Source organism: Anomaloglossus baeobatrachus, chromosome 4 (genome assembly GCF_048569485.1).
Source record: "Anomaloglossus baeobatrachus isolate aAnoBae1 chromosome 4, aAnoBae1.hap1, whole genome shotgun sequence".
NCBI classification, from domain to species: Eukaryota; Metazoa; Chordata; class Amphibia; order Anura; family Aromobatidae; genus Anomaloglossus; species Anomaloglossus baeobatrachus.
This window is the reverse complement of record NC_134356.1, coordinates 441,623,944-441,645,730: the sequence shown is the minus strand read 5'-3', so window position 1 is coordinate 441,645,730 and position 21,787 is coordinate 441,623,944. Positions and strand designations below refer to the sequence as shown.

General features: G+C 46.1%; 1 protein-coding gene across 4 annotated transcripts in view; it reads right to left on the bottom strand.

The window, feature by feature from the left end:
- Positions 1-16,726, bottom strand: part of VPS13C (vacuolar protein sorting 13 homolog C) — a 492,503-nt gene extending 475,777 nt beyond the window's left edge. For all 4 annotated transcript variants that reach the window (XM_075345525.1, XM_075345526.1, XM_075345527.1 and 1 more), the window contains exon 1: positions 16,480-16,726. In XM_075345525.1, the coding sequence (XP_075201640.1) occupies positions 16,480-16,576 (97 nt within the window). In that variant the 5' untranslated portion in view covers positions 16,577-16,726. The remainder of the gene's footprint in view (positions 1-16,479) is intronic.
- Between the last annotated feature and the right edge of the window lie 5,061 nt (positions 16,727-21,787).

Sequence of the window (21,787 nt, the reverse complement as noted above, 5' to 3'; positions counted from 1 at the left end):
ATTACACGCAGATTGTAAGTATGGTTACCAGTGAGACGACAATCTGTACCATTCAGTCTCTTCTGTGAATGTCCCAGAATTATACTAAAAAACTATGTAAAAATATGTGCACACAATGCGCTTTTTGTGGCTTTTTATGTTTTGGGGGGGTTTTTTGTGCAGTTTTGTCATAAAACTGCAAGCATACCCTGATACAAGTAAAGTCAATGAGAATCCTTAAGTGTTGCGCTTACATTGAGTAAATGATCATTAGATATGTTCACACAAGGCGTTTTTGCAGCGTTTTTTCCTGACCAAAACCTGAGCTTGTGGCAAGATGTCTCCTGGGAGTCATCTGCAGTTTGGTGTGGTTTTTGTGGCGTCTTTGCATCGTTTTTTCTATATGGTGGGTGGTTTTTAGTGCTCGACTATGGTAAAAACGCAACATAGAATTAACATGCTCATTCTTTGAAAAACGCTTAAAAAAAAAAAAAAAATCACAGGAGGTTGACAATAGTCAGGAAAAAATCAGAGGTGATTTGTTTGTGTGCGTGAGATATCTGAAATCTCATAGACTTGGCTGTGACTAAAAAAAAACATGCTAAAAAACGCCCTATATGAACATAGCCTTATAGATTTGGTGCAGAAAATAATCTGAGGCATGATTTTCTTTCAGCATATTTGCCTGCATTTTTCACCCATTGAATTCAATTGAAAAATGCATCAAACAGGCAGCAAAAATGTGGTTTTTTTGTTGTTTTTTTTTTTTTTTTTAATACCAAGAGATGCAGAAATAGTGCAGATATTTCTCCAACTACTCAGTGTGTGCAATACCCGATCAATTATAAGCTTAGCTGGGACAGACAACAAATGAGTTTGATTCCAGCTTCAGAAACAGATAATGCTACATAGAAGAACAAATCATATTGAGAGTTTCCTTTTAGTACAGGAAACCACACTGCTGCAATTTGAGGTAAAAATCGCAGGAGCGTAGACTACAAGGCTCATTGATTGGTGTGCAGGCCTCTGAGTAGGCTACAAGGGGAGTAGAACCACACAAGCAATGTCACCTGAAACAAAGCCAAAAAATAACAGCTAAATCATTAGGGGAAAAAACATCAAGGGTCTGATGTAACAAAACTCAAGCAGACAGAAATTAGTGGAAAATCAATTTCAGCTATGTAGAGAGACTTTATTTTGAGAACAAACCCTCTCTATCTTCAGGCCCAAATAGAGAGTTTTGTTGCTTAGTAGCTGGAGGGCCCTTTCATACGAGTGTTTAGGGTGACTCATCTGTTCAGAAATGCCTATAACCTTGAATGACCTCACTGCTTCACCACCGTGCGGAGCTGCCGCCCGACCACCGTGCGGAGCTGCCGCCCGACCACCGTGCGGAGCTGCCGCCCAACCACCGTGCGGAGCTGCCGCCCGACCACCGTGCGGAGCTGCCGCCCGACCTACACCCCACCTACTGTCTCCTCCCCAAAACCCTTTAGAATGTAAGCCCGCAAAGGGCAGGGCCCTCTTCCCTCAGTACTAGTCCGTCTACTGTAACCTGTATATGTATTCTGTATGTAACCCCCTTCTCATGTACAGCACCATGGAATCAATGGTGCTCTATAAATAAATAATAATAATAATATATGAACACAATGTCTTTTTCAGGCAGATATGCTCTGTAACCCAGCTGGATAAGCATTAAAAAGTATAACATATATGCACGGCAAAGTAAAAATCACTTTGTATGCCCAAGTGTAATCTTTTAAAGGGAAGGTCTCGCGTTTTTTTATTTTTGTATTAATAATAGTGATTATGAAATCAAGTATTTTTAATACAACATTAAACTCGCTGTTTATTTAGTTTTTATTTAATTCTAGTTTTTCTGAAACACTGGGGGCTGCCATCTTGGATCTGCTGTAACGACAGGTACCTCCTTTATGGCAGCCCTCTGTGCATTGACTCTGATAGTCGGACAACGACCCCTATACTTAATACAGGAGAGCTCCCTGCTGTCATCTTGACATGCCCCCTGGACTGTCCAGATTACAGCAGAGGGAGGAGATCAGCGTCATCCTTGTGTGCTCCACTTTCCCTGTCACCCGCCGGGATGGATGGGGTGAGTACTGGTACCAGGATCGGAGGTCTGAGGTGACATGTGGTGAGGAGGGGTGATCCGTAGTGCAGGGCCACTCAGCAATCACAGTACATAGAAGCGAGGAGCGGATGCCAGAGGTAAGCACATGCGGGGATGGGATGAGCAGCAGAATTGGGAGCAGAACGCCAGGATCAGTTACGGTGCAATAACCGATGCCCGGCAGCACAGTATATTGGGGCACAGGATACAGTGAAACATTGGAATACAGTAGAGCACTATGCAGCTGGCCTTAGTGACACTTTAGATATATTAGGATCACTTTGCGGTCACCATCAAAATGGCTCTGCACTTTGATCCTAAACTTCATTCTCTCTTATCTTTTCGGAAACACCCAGATTGTGAGGAGGAGCTGTGACATCACACGAGAGCAGATTCCACCCACTTTTACTGCAGCTGTAATGTGAGCTAGTTCTACTTTAGCTCTACAGCAGGATTTCAGCAGCTGCTCACCCTAGTGTTTAAGTGTGGAAAATATCAAACTTAATTTTTTTTATATTTTTCTCAATTAAAAAGATTTAAAACCTAACATTAAAACAGTAATACTTTCTATTTTTCAGTTATTGAATTTTTTTTATTTTTTTTTTTTTTGACGACATCTTCCCTTTAAGCTTTTTTTTAACGTTCAGGCTTCTAGAGCCGCAAAGTGCTTAACCGAAGTGACCTGGTCATTTTCAAGCTGTTCACTATTTTAGCAATACAAGTTATATTATATAAGAATGCTGCAAAGAACCCCCAAAATGACACCAGCAAAACCACTGCCAGCCTAACCTTGAAAAACTTTGTGGGTTCGCCAGCATCTATGAAAAGATGTCATGCACATACCCTTATACATCCATGGTCTGTCCGTATGTAAAACTGATACTATATAGATGGCACATTGCCGGTTCCATTGCAATTATTAAGAAGGTATTTTAAACTGCTGCGTATTTTACACACAAAATAAGATGCATAAAATACACACCAAGAACACTGCCCTAGGGTGTTACTCATTAGTACATCTATGAAGGAGAAACGGGGCAGAGGAAAAACAAGCATGTGTGAACGCTGCAGCTGCTTTTAACAGAAACGCCTCTCAAAGTAAATATTGATTATAGCAACGAGGAGTTTGATGCACTTCCATTCACTGATACTGTATGTATTGAGGATGTCAGGACAGCCCTGCTCATATGTGCACAATGTATGGATAGCCAATAGTCCTTCATACTGTGTATTCGTAATATTGCATGACCAAGAAGACCATGACTGAGTATTGATGAAATGGAAATAGGGGACTTAACAGGAAAATAATATCTGGGAAAAAAGCAAGTAACCCAATTTACATAAGTGCAGAAAAATCTGCAACAACAAAAACTCACCAAATACTCATCGTGGAATAAAGCCTAACAGCAGCGATCGCAGCTAGTTGCGTATCACCAGTGTACAATGGCTACAAGCTTCTTATTACCTACTTGAGGGACTGCAGATACAGGGCAAACAAAAAACCAACAATCTTGTTATACAAACGTATTTATATAACAACCAGGTCAAGTTCTTGCCAAGCTGTAAAAATTCTAGGTGTCTTTTGTCTGAATATTGACTGTTGAGTTCTATGAAGACACTTTGTAATTTCTACACTATATGATATGGTTGGCTGGTAGGCTATTAATTGGGGGGGAAAAACAGTTTCAGACCAAAGTCCTTCAGAGCAGACATGCGGTAAACTGGGAAGAGCTTGTAAGCCAAAAGATATATAACACTGTTATTACAAGATTATCCGGAATGCATCTGGATAAGAAGGCTTATTTAAAGAGTAGGCTTACCTGTCGTGACCCTATAAAGCTACCGTATACTAAGGATTTGTATAAATAACCATTTCCTACTATAACGCTACTGAAGGAATAGATTCCTTTTCATCAGTGTTTTCCCACATTTCCCCAACTAGTCATGTTTTCAGGATTTCTTCAGTATAGCCCTGGCAAGATTAGGTGTAATTTATGTTGCAATTTTTAGCTGGAGTTGTCTATTACTCAACAAATATGGCCAAGGCAAGAACTGCTGTATAATACCAAAGTAAGCATTATTTACCCACTGCAGCCCCTCCTGCTCCTTATCAACCTCTCTAAGGCCCTGTGCGCACTAGAAAATGGAATTTTCTTAAGAAAATTCCGTAGGCTCTGGAAAATTCCCGCACCCACGTTAAATAACCGAGGCAAACCGCACCCGAAAACTGCATGCGGTTTTACCGCAAATTTTCCCAGGTTGTTCCCTGTGGTTTTTGACCATTATCTATGGCAAAAACCACAGGTACCTGCAGAAAAGAAGCGACATGCAATTCTTTTTGCTGCAAAACACATGCAGCAAAACCTGTTGGTGAAAAAAATACGCAGTGTGCGCCCAGCAGTTTTTTTTACCATAGGTTTTGCTGGGGAAGGACTGCAGCAAGCTTATGAACATTTTCTGCAGCAAAACATGCGGCAAAACCACAGCGTGCGAACAGGGCCTTATTCTCCACCAGACTTTACGGCAACAGCAGTGTCGTCCTGTCCAGAACACATGACCAAACCAGCCAATCACTGGGTTTAGCGGTAATGCTAAGGTAGATGGTAGGTGATCGCTGGGACAAGTAGCGGGCTGGAATGGTCACATATGGATGAGATGTCAAAGTTGTAGCAGTGTAAACAAAAACTGGGTGAAAATGTTTACTTTGATATCTTAAAGCATGAATTCAGTCCAATTAGTGCAAGTATATCACAATGTAACAAGTGATCGCTCCTTGGGATATATTGAAATAATGAAGAGGTTTGTCCAGACCCAGAATATAAAGCATACAAAGAACAGAATAAATTACAGAAAAACAGAGCATAATCTACAAATTAAAAGAGGACAAAGTCCCAATGATTGGCTGCAGTGGTCATGTTCTATAGACGTGACATCTGCAACTATGTGAACAGAAATCAAGAGAAAAGCAGAGATGTAGCGCTGGAGTGGCACGGGGTAAGAGATGTCAATTCCAGACTTTCGTATATCACAGTCTGAGCACTGATCATTTGTCTCCTGAGAAACTCAACAGCCACATATAGAATATGTAAGGCTATTGAGATAGAGTCAAAAGACAAATGGTCACTTCAGAAAACAAATGACAATCAGACCAGGATTCAAGGACGTCTAAACTAAGCCTAAGTGCATACTAGGCAGGTATACCACTAAGTCTAGTTTCAGACATCCAGCTTTTTGCCAGTTTCGGCGCACGCCAGTACAGTGTACAGTGCAATGGCAGCGCCGCAACTTCCAGGTCACATGCTCCGGTCACATGACAGCATGTGACCGGCGCTTGTCGCGTTGCCATTGTACTGTATACACTGGACTGGCATGCGCCGAATCCGGCAAAAAGCCGGATGTGTGAAACTAGCCTTAACCGACCTGAAAAAGCTGCTCAAAAAGGATGAACATATGCACTGCAATGTAAGCAATGACTTGCTGTACATATGTGCAGTGTTTTGACCTTCTTTTAACTGCTTCAGGTTTCTGAGGACGCAAAATGATTAACAAAAAAAAAAAGTCACCTTACAATTCTACAGGCATATTCCGCTTGATACGTTCATTTTATAAAAACAAAGAAAATACAGCAGTGGGAACCCCAATGCAAAGAGTGGCCAGAAAGAAGCTTCTAAAAAATAATCAAATAAATAAAAATGGTTGAAGAAAAAAAAAAAAAAAAAAACACTTCATGAAAACTGCCTGAGTTTTGCCTAAGTGTCTCACAAGAATGTAAAAGACGTCATGTGCTCATACCCTTAAGCTAGTTTCATACATCATTTTTCTCATGTGAAAAATGGTCAGTGTTTTCTTTAGTGAGCTGGATTTGTGTGGGTCAGTTTTTACAAACCTTGCTTAGGACTCCATCGCACGTCCATGCAAAACACTAATGTTTTGCACAGTCCGTGGTTAAGGTACATGTGTGTGCGCGTGTGCTGTCCCTGCGTTATCTGTATCAATATCTTACAGTATTAGCAAAAGCAATGATAGTGACATCCGGATAGCAGGAGTTGCTATAATTAAGAGCTCATGCGCACGTAACTGCTGAATATTCTGCAGCGATTTGACAGCACATGTGCGCGTCAAATCGCTGCAGAAAAACTGTATAATGGATGCAGTATTTTTGTTTAAAAAAGCCGATTTCATGTGCTATGGCTGCTGCCCCCACCATAGACAGAGTGGGAGCTGCATCCAGAATGCACAAATAATTGACATGCTGCTTTTATGAACGCATGGATTTTAGTCAAAATTTTAGCACCCAAATCGCTGCATTCATAAAAGCATTGTGCGCAGGTATCATGCACAATCTTCATAGACGCATGCAGTGCTATACGCAGTGTAAATGCATGCAATTACGCAATGTGCGCATGAGCCCTAACAGTCTCTGGCGCTGCTGTCTCCCACACTGCCGATACTTCCAGGTCCGCAGTCAGTGCAGTGAATATGCATGAGCATAATGAGCAGGGCCATAAACAACTGCAGAGACAGTATAAAAATTCTTTATTTTTATGTCACCTGTGTTTTCTTCGGTATGTGTCACACTGATGTCCCATGAATCACATCAGTGTGAAGTCCGTGTGACACCTGTGCAGCTGGCAAAAAATGGACACTCGTGTGCTCCACACGGACCATGTGAATACATGGACGTGTGCGCAGACCCATTGATTTTATTGGGTCTACGTGAGTCTGAGTCTCCAGTACATGTAAAAACGAACATCACACATAAAGGAGACACAGATGTGTGAAGAAGCCCTTGAAGAGAACCAGCCACCAGCAGGATTTTACGATATTACCTAAAATGATGAATGCAGGCATACCTGTTGTAGAAAGATGGGTTGTTTGATTAAAGATATTTCAGCAACCAAAGTTGCAGAAATGCACTGCACTTAGATTGACAGGTGCAATTGGTGTGGGCCTTGTTGTGTCGGGTCCCCGGTATTTATTTTTCCTCCGGCGTCCTCATGGCTTGCCCCTTTTTATTTTAAATATGCTGTCGCAAACAGCAATGGTGCGCATTTGCCAGGGTTATTTTGTCTTCATTAAAATGACACCAGAGTCCACACATGCGCATACTACAATCGCCATTTTATTGAAGACACTGTGGTGAAGAGTATGAGAGGCATCGGAGAGTGGGCACATTTTTTTTTACATCCGCACACACGCCCCTGCTGCTCATAGTCTTCACCGCAGTGTATTAAATAAAATGTCTCCGAAGATCATGGTAGGCGCATGCGTGGACTCTAACGCCAATTTAATGAAGACAGAATAAGGCTATGTGCGCACGTGTGCGCTCTGCACCGCACCGAAAAGGTGCGCTTCAGAGCGCAGCTGAAAAGCTGCGTTCTGAAGCGCATGGTGCCGGCGAGAACGTGCGCTGTGCCTGCAGCTCCTGCCATAGACAGAGCAGGGGCTGCCGGCAAAGCGCACGGAAGACGTGACATGTCACTTCTTAGAACGCAGCGATTCGGGCAGCAGCCGAATCGCTGCGTTCTAATATGCCACGTGCGCACGGCCCCTGCACAATCTCCATAGACTGTGCAGGGGACGCAGGATGCATGCAGTTACGCTGCGCTACAAAGCGCAGCGTAACTGCATGAATTACGCACACGAGCGCACATAGCCTTACTCTAGCAAAGCGCGCGCGCCTTCAACAACGGCAATGGTGGCGCGACATCCAAATAAAGAAAAGAGGGCAAGAAAGGAGGACGTTTGAGGAAGAATAAACGCCAAGAACCCGACCCACAGAGGCCTGCTTCTGTTGCATACGTTAAATTGCAGTGCATTTCTGCAACTTTGATTAAAGATCTCCTCAACCAAGCATCGGATCCTTCTATAACAAGCTTTGTCATCTTTAATCCATTTTTCTCATATGAAGTGAAGACATTTCTTAGCCTCTCCTATCCATTTAATAGTTAAATGAAGGGGGTGGAAGCACTAAAGGGATCATTTCTGGCACGTATAAAGATATACTACATACCTTTCTTTTAGACTACCCACTTAAAACTAAATCTAAATGGAAGGAGGAAGTTGGGATGATAATGGAGTAGGTGTGGGAGAGTATCTTAGAGTATGTCCCTAAACTTTTCATGAGCAAACTGGCCAGACTGTCTCACCTATACGTGATTCACCGGGTATATAGGTCTCCCTTACTGATGTTTAAAATGGGGTTGAAAAGGAATTCGGAGTGTACAAGGTGTCAGGGATTTGACACAGGTATTTTTCATATGATGTGGTCTTGTCCGAGACTGGTCTCCTTTTGGACTAAGGTTAGGGCCCACTCACACTTGCGCTATTTTGACGCAAACGGAATCCGTCACTAATGTAGTACAGTTCATTTATTTACAGTGGAAGCGCGACATCGTGTGGACACAAGCGGGTACTGCATGACACACACGCGCCATAGTAACGCGCTTCCACTGTAAATAAATGAACTGTACTACATTAGTGACGGATTCCGTTTGCGTCAAAATAGCGGAAGGGTGAAACTAGCCTCATTCACAAGATAGGAAGAACATATGGGTGTGTCCTTCCCAGGGAACCATTGCTATGCATATTGGGATATGTTGAGGAGCTTGGGGTGGAAAATACTTTGAAAATTGCCATTGCTAGGCTGCTGTATGTGGCAAGAAAGCCAATTGCCAGGTCCTGGATTAAAAAAGACCCCCCGACCAGGGGAGAGTACATTAAAAGGGTGAAATGTATTCTTCAGCTGGAACAGGGAGTGTATGAAAGAAGGGCAATGTTAAAATGTTTGAGAAGCTATGGTCTCCTTGGCTGCAATGTGTATAGGACGAGTGATGGACCACTAAACTGGTCTGGGATCGGGATAGCCGTCTGAGACCTCTGATGTGTGTGTTTTGTTTTATTTGTGTTACTAGTAGTTCCTCCTGCACATCAGGGTGAACGGGATGGTTGCTATACTGCAGTTGGAGGGTATTCTAAGTGTGTACTAAATCGGATGTAGTATCGGGGAGGAGGGTTGCTGCCGGGGAAGGGGGCGTTAAAGGGGTAATAGATATAAACTTAATTTGGATGCCGATTTGTTATTCTGTTGTATGTATTCTGTTTTAATAAAAAAAAGTATCTGGTTTTAATAGTTAAATGCAGACAGCACATGGATAACGTGCTCTTTCTGGGCTTTTTTCCATCGGGACTGTTTACTTCAGATTGATCCTTGTTGTGGGTGCAATTTGCCAAAGTAGAACAAGTAATTAATTTTTTTTTTTTGTTGGGGACAATTGGTTGGACAACTCACGTACCAAATAAATTGAAGTGTGTAACTAGTGTTAGGTATGTGCAGTCAGCGGGATTTTCAAGCAGGTTTTGGGGCGTACATAAAAATGCTCAAAACAAATCAGGATATGGTCATATGAGAAATTTTTTGTGGGTTTTTTTGGACAGAAAAGAAGTTGGTTTTACAGTATCAGCAAAAGCAATGAGTGTTCAGACACCTCAAGCACTCACGGGTTTTTTTTTTTCTTCCTAACTGAATCTGAGCACTACAGCATTTTCGAAAATCTGCATCATGTCAATTCTTTCAACATTGTTACTCATTGAAAGTAATAAGACTGCAAAATCGAAGTATACCATTTGTGCGGTGTTTAGTTTTTTTGGTGAATAAAACGTACTGAAGACAAATCACATATGATCCAACAGAAAAATACAGCAAAAAAAAAAAAAAAAACGTACAGCAGAGCTGTATTTTTGCAGCAAGGAATTAAAGTTCTGGCTGCAGGGAAAAAAAAAAACCAAAAAAAAACAACTCTACGGCTATGTGCGCACGCTGCGTTTTTTTGACGCTGCGTTTGTGCGTTTTTGGCCGCTAAAAACGCACAAAAACGCACCAGCGTCGAAAAAACGCATAAAAAACCGCATGCGTTTTTACCGCGATTTGGTGCGTTTTGCTGCGTTTTTGATCTCTGCGTTTTGCTGCGTTTTTCCAATGTATTGCATGGGCGGAAAACGCAGAAAAACGCAGGAAAGAATTGACATGTCCATTTTTTTTTTTAAGCTCAAAAACGCAGCTTAAAAAAAACAGTTGTGTGCAGACAGCAAAAATGAAAACTCAGACTTTGCTGGGGAAGCAAAGTCATGCAGTTTTGAGGCCAAAAACGCACCCGAAAAACGCCGCGAAAAACGCACTGTGCGCACATGTAGCCTACAAATGTAATTTATCACCACTGGAATGGTGCTTTTAATCTAAGGTCCCTGCCCATACTTCTATACGCCCCCTCCGACATCTTAACCTTATATCGCCGCTGCTTCAGTATCGTGACGTCATCTTGTGACAGTAACTTTTGATTCACCAAGTCTATAAGAGCCAGGACGAGGCTCTCATAGACTTGTATTGAATGGTGACCTCTGGCTCACTCCATGAAACACTGGAGCTGCCAACAGATCAAACTGCCTGAGACCAACGGGAACAGCACTGATAAAACATGAAAACTTCAGAAGGTAAGTATAAGAGCAGGGGCAGGGCACTTAAATTAATAGCACCACTCCAGTGATTAAGAAACAAAATATGCTGGAGTAGTGCTTTAAAGTGAACCTGTCACCAGATTTTTCCCTATTAAACTAAAAGAATCCCGTTCTGCAGCTCCTGGGCTGCATTCTATGAAGGTGCACCTTGGCCCCGACTCCCCTTCCAGACCCCAAAAATAACTTTATAAAACTTGGCCCTTAGGTATGCTAATTACCTTGGTTGGCCAGAAAGGTGGGCTCATTTTCTGCCCCTTTCCCCCTCCTGCCGCTGAAAGCCATCCTCCTTCCTTGACTGACGGGATGACGCGCTCCGTCATCCTCCTCGTCGCATTTTCAGATCTCGCGCCTCTGCAGTTAGGTCGGCTCGCGCAGGCGCAGTTCGCTCTGCCGTATTGCGGCCAGAGCTGAAAACAGCTGCCCTAGCTCCGCGCCAGTGAGCTAAATGCGCAGGTGCAAGATTATGGGCGGGTACGAGCGTGGCGCTGGTGAGGTCATGCACAGCGCTGCCCATAATCTCACGCCTGCGCAGCTCACCGGCGCAAGCTAGGGCAGCTATGTTTTCTGCTCTGGCCGCGATATGGCAGAGCAAACTGCGCCTGCGCGAGCAGACCTAACTGCACAGGCGCGAGATTTGAAAATGCGAAGAGGAGGATGACTGAGGCGTCATCCCGTCAATCAAGGAAGGAGGACGGTGATCAGCGGCAGGAGGGGGATAAAGGAGTAGAAAATGAGCCCACCCATATGGCCAATCAAGGTAATTAGCATACCTAACGGCCAAGATTTATAAAGTTATTTTTGGGGTCTGGAAGGGGAGTCAGGGGCAAGGTGCACCTTCATAGAATGCAGCCCAGGAGCTGCAGAAGGGGATTCTTTTAGTTTAATAGGTAAAAATCTGGTGACAGGTTCCCTTTCACTGGAAAGTTATCTCCTATGTCTGTATATCTAGAAGGCAGAAATCATTTTATTCTACCTAACCTTTGCAATGGATCCAGCATGGTCTATAACACCTGGATTTCTTGTGCACTCGGTGAAATGGACAGGTTAGGGTTATCTGAATAACAGAGGAGACCGACACATATGGAAAACGGTTCATGTGACTTACACATTGTAGCCCCAGCCCCACGGATGAAATCTGGACAAGCCCTTATACTGTATTATCTTCTGAGTAGGGATGAGCGAACCTGATTGTTAAGTTCAGTGTCCGTATCAAACAATTTGTGTCTGCTGATTGAACCTGAAGACAGGCTTTAGTTATCATTTAAAGGGAACCTGTCAGCTGAAATTTCGCCCAAAACCTAAAAGATTCCCCCTCTGCAGCTCCTGGGCTGCATTCTAGAAAGGTCCCTGTTATTATTATGCCCCATGTGAGACCAAAATAAAGGCTTTATAAAGTGGTACCTTTTTGTATTCAGATAGTGTAAATGTGACACGGGTGACGTGTGCGCAGGCAAGTGATTATGGGCGGGGCTGTGATTGTTATCAGCAAGTACCCGCCCATAATCTCGTGAGCGCGCAAACCTCCCTTTTGTCACGTGATAGTATTTTGAACACGCCCCTATCACGTGACAAAAGGGACGTCATCCCTGGAAGCAGCCCATACAGTCTAGCACTACCCTGAGCACAGTGTGTCTGACCGCTGGTGAGGTTTGCGCGCTCACGAGATTATGGGCGGGTACTTGCTGATAACAATCACAGCCCCGCCCATAATCACTTGCCTGCGCACACGTCACCAGCGGTCACACTGCTCAGTCCTGTGAGACTGGCACTGGGCATACGCGGGGATGGCTGGAGCAGTGGGCGGTGCATCAGCTATGGAAAGGAGCGATGGGGGCGGCATACAGAACCAGGAGGCAGAATAACGGACGGCAGAGAGCCCGCCCCCGTGTCACATTTACAGTATCTGAATACAAAAAGGTACCACTTTATAAAGTCTTTATTTTGGTCTCACAGGGGGCACAATAATAACAGGGACCTTTCTAGAATGCAGCCCAGGAGCTGCAGAGGGGGAATCTTTTAGGTTTTGGGCGAAATTTCTGCTGACAGGTTCCCTTTAAAAACAAAAGGTCTGTATTGGAGTTCTTATTGTATGCTAACCACCTGAGTGAGCAGTGGGGTGCTTGGACCAGTGGCAGTCGCTTACAGTCTCTGAATGGCTCTCACTGGTGGTAAAAATTTAATATGCTGTGTGTATTTAAAAAAAAATAAAAACACAACAAAACACACGTTGCCCTGGAAATGCTCTGTTTATGGCTGGCAGTATGTCAGCGGAGAATCAAACTGCCCAATCATTGACTTCCATTATACTTATTACTTGAGCCTGTAAGCTCGGGTCCCCATTGACTTATATGAGGTTCAGAAACAAAGTTCAGGTCAAGTCCGGGTCCTGAAACAAACTTTTAACTAAAATCTGGACTAACACGAACATACACGAGTCTACTCATCTCTACTACTGAGGAGACACTTGTACACATATCCCCATAGATCTGGATGGAATCATTCTCCTGACATGGCTCATAAGTGAGGTGTAGGGCCAGTATCAACCTTTGCCATTTACTCCTAAGGTGGGCTTTGCACACTATGACATCGCAAGCCGATGCTGCGATGCCGAGCGCGATAGTCCCCCCCCCCGTCACAGCTGCGATATCTTTGTGATAGCTGCCGTAGCGAATATTATCGCTACAGCAGCTTCACATGCACTCACCTGCCATGCGACGTCGCTGTGGCCGGCGAACCGCCTCCTTATTAAGGGGGCGGGTCATGCGGCGTCACTGCGACGTCACACGGCAGGCGGCCAATAGGAGCGGAGATGAGCGGGATGTAAACATCCCGCCTACCTCTGTCCTTCCGCATAGCCGACAGGAGCCGCGGTGACGCAGGTAGGAGATGTTCCTTGCTCCTGCGACTTCACACACAGCGATGTGTGCTGCTGCTGGAGCGAGGAACAACATCGGACCATCGCGTCAGCGTAATTATGGAATTCCGAGACACTACACCTATGATACGATTACGACGCTTTTGCGATCGTTAATCGTATCATCTAGGATTGACACACTACGATGTCGAGAGCGACGCAGGAAGTGCGTCACTTTCGACATGACCCCACCGATATCGCACCTGCGATGTTGTAGTGTGCAAAGCCCGCCTTAGGTCTGATGACACATTTCATGCACACACCCACCCGGTGAGCTCTTCCTGCCATGCACGCACCCACCGGTGAGCCCATCCTGCCATGCACGCACCCACCCAGTGAGCCCATCCTGCCATGCACGCACCCACCCACCGGTGAGCCTATCCTGCCATGCACGCACCCACCCAGTGAGCCCTTCCTGCCATGCACGCACCCACCCAGTGAGCCCATCCTGCCATGCACGCACCCACCCAGTGAGCTCATCCTGCCATGCACGCACCCACCCAGTGAGCTCATCCTGCCATGCACGCACCCACCCAGTGAGCTCATCCTGCCATGCACGCACCCACCCAGTGAGCTCATCCTGCCATGCACGCACCCACCCAGTGAGCTCATCCTGCCATGCACGCACCCACCCAGTGAGCTCATCCTGCCATGCACGCACCCACCCAGTGAGCTCATCCTGCCATGCACGCACCCACCCAGTGAGCTCATCCTGCCATGCACGCACCCACCCAGTGAGCTCATCCTGCCATGCACGCACCCACCCAGTGAGCCCATCCTGCCATGCACGCACCCACCCAGTGAGCCCATCCTGCCATGCACGCACCCACCCACCGGTGAGCCCATCCTGCCATGCACGCACCCACCCACCGGTGAGCCCATCCTGCCATGCACGAACCCACCCACCGGTGAGCCCATCCTGCCATGCACGCACCCACCCAGTGAGCCCTTCCTGCCATGCACGCACCCACCCAGTGAGCCCTTCCTGCCATGCACGCACCCCACCCAGTGAGGCTGCTTTCACACATCCAATTTTAGCATAGCCGGCCAATTTCGGCTCTAAAACCTATGCAACGGATGCGGCGACAAAACCGCATCCTTTGCATAAGCTTTTTTACATGCGGTCCATCCGGTTTTTGCCGCTTGCGGCAGGCTACTGAGCATGCGCATTGGCAAAAACCGCATGCGGTTTTGGCCGCAGAACGCCGCATCCATAGGAAAGCATTGCAAATCGCGCCGCATCGGCCGGATGCGGCGCGATGCATTTTTTTTGCCGAACAAAAAAACATGCCAGGCAACGTTCCATCAGGCCGCCGCATCGGCTAAATCTGCCGCATGCGGCAAAAAAACGGACGGAACGCAAGTCCATGCGGCACAATCCGGCACTAATGTAAGTCTATACAAAAAAAACGTAACCGGCGGCAAAAAAACAAAAAAAAGTTTGTGTTTTTTCTGCACCGGATTATGCCGCACAGGAAAAACCGGATGTGTGAAAGCAGTCTGAGCCCTTCCCGCCATGCACCCACCCCACCATGCAGCCACCCCACCCGGTGAGCCCTTCCCGCCATGCACCCACCCCACCCGGTGAGCCCTTCCCGCCATGCACCCACCCCACCCGGTGAGCCCTTCCCGCCATGCACCCACCCCACCCGGTGAGTCCTTTCCGCCATTCACCCACCCCACCCGGTGAGCCCTTCCCGCCATGCACCCACCCCACGCGTGAGTCCTTTCTGCCATGCACCCACCCCACGCGTGAGCCCTTTCTGCCATGCACCCACCCTACGCGTGAGCCCTTTCTGCCATGCACCCACCCCACGCGTGAGCCCTTTCTGCCATGCACCCACCCCACGGGTGAGCCCTTTCTGCCATGCACCCACCCCACGGGTGAGCCCTTTCTGCCATGCACCCACCCCACGGGTGAGCCCTTTCTGCCATGCACCCACCCCACGGGTGAGCCCTTTCTGCCATGCACCCACCCCACGGGTGAGCCCTTTCTGCCATGCACCCACCGCACGGGTGAGCCCTTTCTGCCATGCACCCACCCCACGGGTGAGCCCTTTCTGCCATGCACCCACCCCACGCGTGAGCCCTTTCTGCCATGCACCCACCCCACGGGTGAGCCCTTTCTGCCATGCACCCACCCCACGGGTGAGCCCTTTCTGCCATGCACCCACCCCACGGGTGAGCCCTTTCTGCCATGCACCCACCCCACGGGTGAGCCCTTTCTGCCATGCACCCACCCCACGGGTGAGCCCTTTCTGCCATGCACCCACCCCACGGGTGAGCCCTTTCTGCCATGCACCCACCCCACGGGTGAGCCCTTTCTGCCATGCACCCACCCCACGGGTGAGCCCTTTCTGCCATGCACCCACCCCACGGGTGAGCCCTTTCTGCCATGCACCCACCCCACGGGTGAGCCCTTTCTGCCATGCACCCACCGCACGGGTGAGCCCTTTCTGCCATGCACCCACCCCACGGGTGAGCCCTTTCTGCCATGCACCCACCCCACGCGTGAGCCCTTTCTGCCATGCACCCACCCCACGGGTGAGCCCTTTCTGCCATGCACCCACCCCACGGGTGAGCCCTTTCTGCCATGCACCCACCCCACGGGTGAGCCCTTTCTGCCATGCACCCACCCCACGGGTGAGCCCTTTCTGCCATGCACCCACCCCACGGGTGAGCCCTTTCTGCCATGCACCCACCCCACGGGTGAGCCCTTTCTGCCATGCACCCACCCCACGGGTGAGCCCTTTCTGCCATGCACCCACCCCACGGGTGAGCCCTTTCTGTCATGCACCCACCCCACCGGTGAGCCGCTTCTTTCATACACACCCCACCCCTTTGCTCAGTTCTGTGTAATAAGCCCCACTTATACATATGAGGGGTGCACACATGGCCCAGTACACAGGGCAGGACACACGGCACAGCTGGCTCTTACCCCCCCAGATCCCCAGCTTTAGCTGGGACCTGTCGAGATTCTCCACGTAATCCCCCAGGAACCTGTTCAGCAGATCTGCCACCACAGACTCCAACATGACGGCCTGTGCTGGGAGGAGGAGCCGCCAGAAGCCTCAGAGTACGAGACAAGACGCAGTGAGGAGGCGACTGCTGTGCGGCTGTGTGACCGCAGCCATTGGTCTCCGGACATACTAAGTCCTAGCGGGCTGCAGGACCTCCGAGGACGTCACGCCCATGTGACCGGTGTGGGAGGGGCTATTGTAGTGTTTACACGGGAGGTGACTGGCAACACGTGATAACGTCCTGTCACGAATGTCACTGTGTCTGTGGGGTCTATTACGGCAATGCGCTGCTCAGACGGCATGAGCCGTATTCCCGGGTCACTGCTGTGTTCCCCGGTGCTTCTGTCACGGGCTGGTCACGTGGTGTGTGGGTTTAGCTCAGTCATCCCTCGGCTGGATGTGAGGTAGGGCGCCGCACATGACGGTCCTCTCAGCTGACTGCGCCGTGTTTCCCGCCCTCCGCCACAGCCTGCTCTGTGTGGAGTTTATAGCGGGGGAAGCAGCGTGACATGTCCACGCTAAGCAGCTCACTACAGCCATGTTCACACTGGGGATTCTGTCACGGTTTATCAGACACAGGAAAATATTTGCACAATATGTGATAAAGATATTCTGATGACTGTGTTCAGCATTTACCACAGAAGCCCTGGTGGTCCTGAGGGTCACCATGTAGTGGCCTGTGCTGTATTGGGCTTTGGCTACACCTCAACATGTCGTATGATCGCGGTTTTCTAAAAAGTCATGGAAACTTTATTCAACTTCTCTGAGACAATTTAAAGGGAATCTGTCACCATTTTTACCTTTTTTAAACTGTTAATATGGACATACAGGCTATAGAATACCGATAAATCTCCTACCTGTATGTCTCATATCAGAGGGTGTGGATAAATCATCTTTTATCACTTTATGTAAATGAGCTCTTCCAGGCTATGGGACGGATGCTGCCTGGAAGATAACTCCGCCTCCAGAGATTATTATACATAGTGTGAGACAAGTAACTGACAGAACAGGAGAATTGAAATGTGTCATCTTGCAAACACATTTTTTTAAGCTCCCTGAGCTCTGCTTCATTGCTACAATGTTGCAACCCTGTGTGCCTGTGAGATGGAGGCTGAAGCTGAGAGGAACCTGCAGAAGTGTCAGTTATATCACAGCTCTGCAGAGAGCGGCCATCACACCTATTATACTGATAACGGCCCTTTTATTTAAAATAATCTCTGCAGGCGGAGTTATCTTCCAGGCAGAATGCGCCCCATAGCCTGGAAGGGCTCATTAATATAAAGTGATAAAAGATGATATTTCCACAACCAGGCATCTGATATGAGACATACAGGTAAGGTTATTTTCAGCATTCTATAATGCACAAGTCACTCGCTGGTTGCAACCAGTGACAGAAAAACAACACATTTGGAATTATGCTGTCTGTCAGTCCCAACAGGTCGAAACACAACACCACAGGAACCTTCAAATTATGATTGTTTCAAAGAAATAGTCAACTGGCTGCAATAGCAAAGCCAGGCTCTGATTCATGCTGCCCATGGTTTGGCAAAAGATTGAGTGACAGGGTGAGCCATAAGTATAGATACACCCTGATAAAATAGAAGTCATTGCTGATATCACTTTACAATACCGCAGAAGAAATGCTGCCACAGGCCTCTTGTATCTGATGTTTCAGGTGCCCCACATCCTGGATCTGGGGTATTGCTATTGGTGAGTCAAGAGTGGGACAAGAGAATCACGTTGACAATTCAACACAATGGGCAGCAAATTGAGCCCATACTTTAGTTGTTTACTGTCGTTGCTCCATGTCACAAACGTGTCAAAAACTCAATTAATAAAGCTACGTTAAAAATGAGCACACCTTTGTTTTTCTTGTGCGATTCTCTATATGTTTGATGTGTCACATGACCCTCTTCCCATTGAAAAAAGTAAAGTTGAATTCAAAATATCAGTTTTGCAGATGGGCCATGGGCGTCACCCAGCCTCAAATGTTTTGCTCCTCCAATATACTAAAATGCCACAAACGGTAAGGTGATATCAGCAACCACTTCAATTTTATTAGGGTGCATCCATACTTATGGCCCACCCTGTATTTATGTACTAATGATTGTTTTTGTGCCATAATCATGTACTAATGATGGTTCTGGTGATGTATTTATGAACTGATGTTGGTTCTGGTGACATATTTACAATCATGGCCAAAAGTGTTTGCACCATTGAAATTGTTCCAAAAAATGAAGTATTTCTCTTAGAAAAGTATTGCAATCAGGGTGGATAAAAATCAATGTGTTTTTTTTAAAAAAAATAAAAAAAATCGCATTTTTTTTATTGAAATCGGATTTTTTTGCTTTAAATTGGATTTTTTTTCAATAAACTGCTTTTTGAGGAAAATATTTTACCATCCAAAGGTTCTTCCATCATGAGATAAAGCTGAGTTGTTTAACTCAGTAGAATAAAGGCTGTATATGTGTAACATTCACAATGCCATGCTCTTCCAGAGGTTTCTGTAGGATTAGTGGGCAGTTTCTCTCCTATATTATCACAGACGCTCGCTTTACTTACGCAGTTCTCAAAACTGAATTTGACTCCGCAGAGGTCCCAGCCTCTTCTTCACGGCAAAAATATTACAACATGAACAGAGTTGAGAAAAAGACCTTAATCCTATTGTTCTACAAACCTATGAATACAGAATCAACCCCTTCAGTGCCAAGTCCAAGAAGTTAGACAATATGTTTCTGATTGTTTGGAGTGGAATAGATCTGCACAACACAAGAAGAATGTGAATCTAAGAGTGTGAGGAGGAGGAAGGGCAAGCAGACAAGAAAATGAAAGTGAAACTTTGAGCACAATACTGCAGCATAGCCACAGACAGACAAGTCTGGATCTGTTTGTGTGTACGATCTGAGGTTTATTACATTCTTTCCTTATAATGGCAGCAGGCCGTAAAAGAGACCCAGTTTGGGAATATTTTAATGAAGCTCCTTCGCCTATCGGTAAGGCAGGCATGCGTGCAAAATGCAAACAATGCAACAAAGAGATGCAAGGCCTGGTGGCGCGAATGAGGCAACATCATGAGAAGTGCGGTGATGAAGATGACCAAAGAAACACTTCTGAACAGGCAGGATCTTCAGGTTGGTAAACATTTTTATTGAATCCTATTTCTAAAGACTGAACTGTCATGTGTGAGAAAAATTATATTTCTTATTATTACTGCATGTTACTGTCATTTGGTACAGTTATGAAGAAAAACAAATATTCCTTTTGGGGCAGGGGCAGTGATGTGTTGTGTACAATAAGCAGAAATTGTATAATAAACAATAAAATAACAGCATTGACTTTTTTTGTTTAGGGGAATTCATGGATTCTGGAAACTATCCACCTCCAAGATCACCATCATCCTGTTCTACAGTTTCAGAGTTATCCATCCAGGATAGTGCTTCATTAGCAGCAGCATCATCATCAGACACCCACAGCCACATATCACCATCACCCAAAAGGAAGAAAAAACCTTTACCTCCTGGAACCACCATAGATAGGTTTGTGATAAGAACTAGCAGATTAGAAAAAGAGTTGATTGATGAAAAAATTGCCCAGTTTATTTATGCAACGAACTCTTCTTTCCGTCTGACTGAGAACCCACATTTCATTAATATGGTTCAGTCACTGAGACCAGGATACAGTCCACCCAGCAGAGCTGATGTTGCAGGGAAATTGCTGGATCAAGTGTATGACAGAGAAATGGAGCAATGCGCAACAGCTCTGGAGGGTAAAATTGTTAACCTAAGTATTGATGGGTGGAGTAATGTCCACAATGATCCTATTGTATGTGCTTGTATAACAACAGAAGAAGGTAAAGTCTTCCTTGCACAAACAACTGATACGTCAGGAAATGCACACACAGCAAAATACTTACAAGAAGTGGCAGTAAAAGCTATAACGACATGTGAACAAAAATTCAAATGTCTAGTACGCAGTTTGGTCACTGACAATGCTGCAAACGTATCCAAGATGAGAAGAGATTTAGAAGAGCAGGGAGGGAATACAAAGGTGCTAATAACATATGGTTGCAGTGCTCATTTGCTGCACCTCTTAGCCAAAGACTTAAGTGTTCCAGAAATAAAGGCTAATGTTGTTGAAATTGCTAAATATTTCCGTAATAATCATTTTGCTGCAGCAGCTCTGAAAAGGATGGGTGGAACCAAGCTAACGCTCCCACAAGATGTTAGATGGAACTCTGTGGTGGACTGTTTTGAGCAGTATATCAAAAACTGGCCTATTCTGATGACACTTTGTGAAGAAAATCGAGATAAAATAGATGGCACTGTCACGGCCAAAATCCTCAACATTGGGCTGAAGAGAAATGTTGAACATATGCTGAGCTTCCTGAAACCCATCTCTCAAGCTTTAAACAAAATACAGAAAAATAGCTGTTTTATTGCGGATGCTGTTGAAATTTGGAAGGAACTGAGTGAACACTTAAAATCAGAACTACACATGGACAGAATTAAATTACAAGCAGTAAACAAACGAATGGGACAAGCACTGACTCCAGCTCATTTTTTGTCAAATATTGTCAATATCCAATATCAGGGTCAAAACCTAAGTGCTGAGGAAGAGGAGTTAGCTATGACATGGGTATCCAGCAATCATCCATCTTTAATGCCAACTATAATAAATTTCAGAGCTAAGGGGGAACCATTCAAGAAATATATGTTTGCTGAAGATATTTTAACCCCTTCACGACCGCGGGCAGTAAAATTTGCGTCCCTATTTTAATGTGACTTAACGACCAGGGACGTAATTTTACTGCCTAAAGTTCATTTGATTGCCGTGGCCATAGCAACGGCTTTCAAATGATGTCACCTGCTGTTTCTTACAGCAGGGGACCTTTGCTTCACCCCAGGGGGGGTGGCATCGCCACCCCCCATCGACGATCGATGTGATTGGCTGTTCAAATCTGAACTGCCAACCACATCTTTCGCACTGATTTCGGTAAAAATAATGCCGGAAATAGTGCGATACTGTGAGATCCAGCTATGAGACGCCGTAGCAGGTACAGCAGATCATAGGTGGATCTCAAACATGCCGCCCCCAGCCCCTGCAGCACTGATTGGAGCGATCGTGCTATGACGCGCAATCGCTCCAATCAGTGTGCAGTGGGGCGGTTTGATTTGCTGGTGGCCGCCCTGCCCAGGCCTGTGCTGGTCTGGGGACCCTCCCCCAACA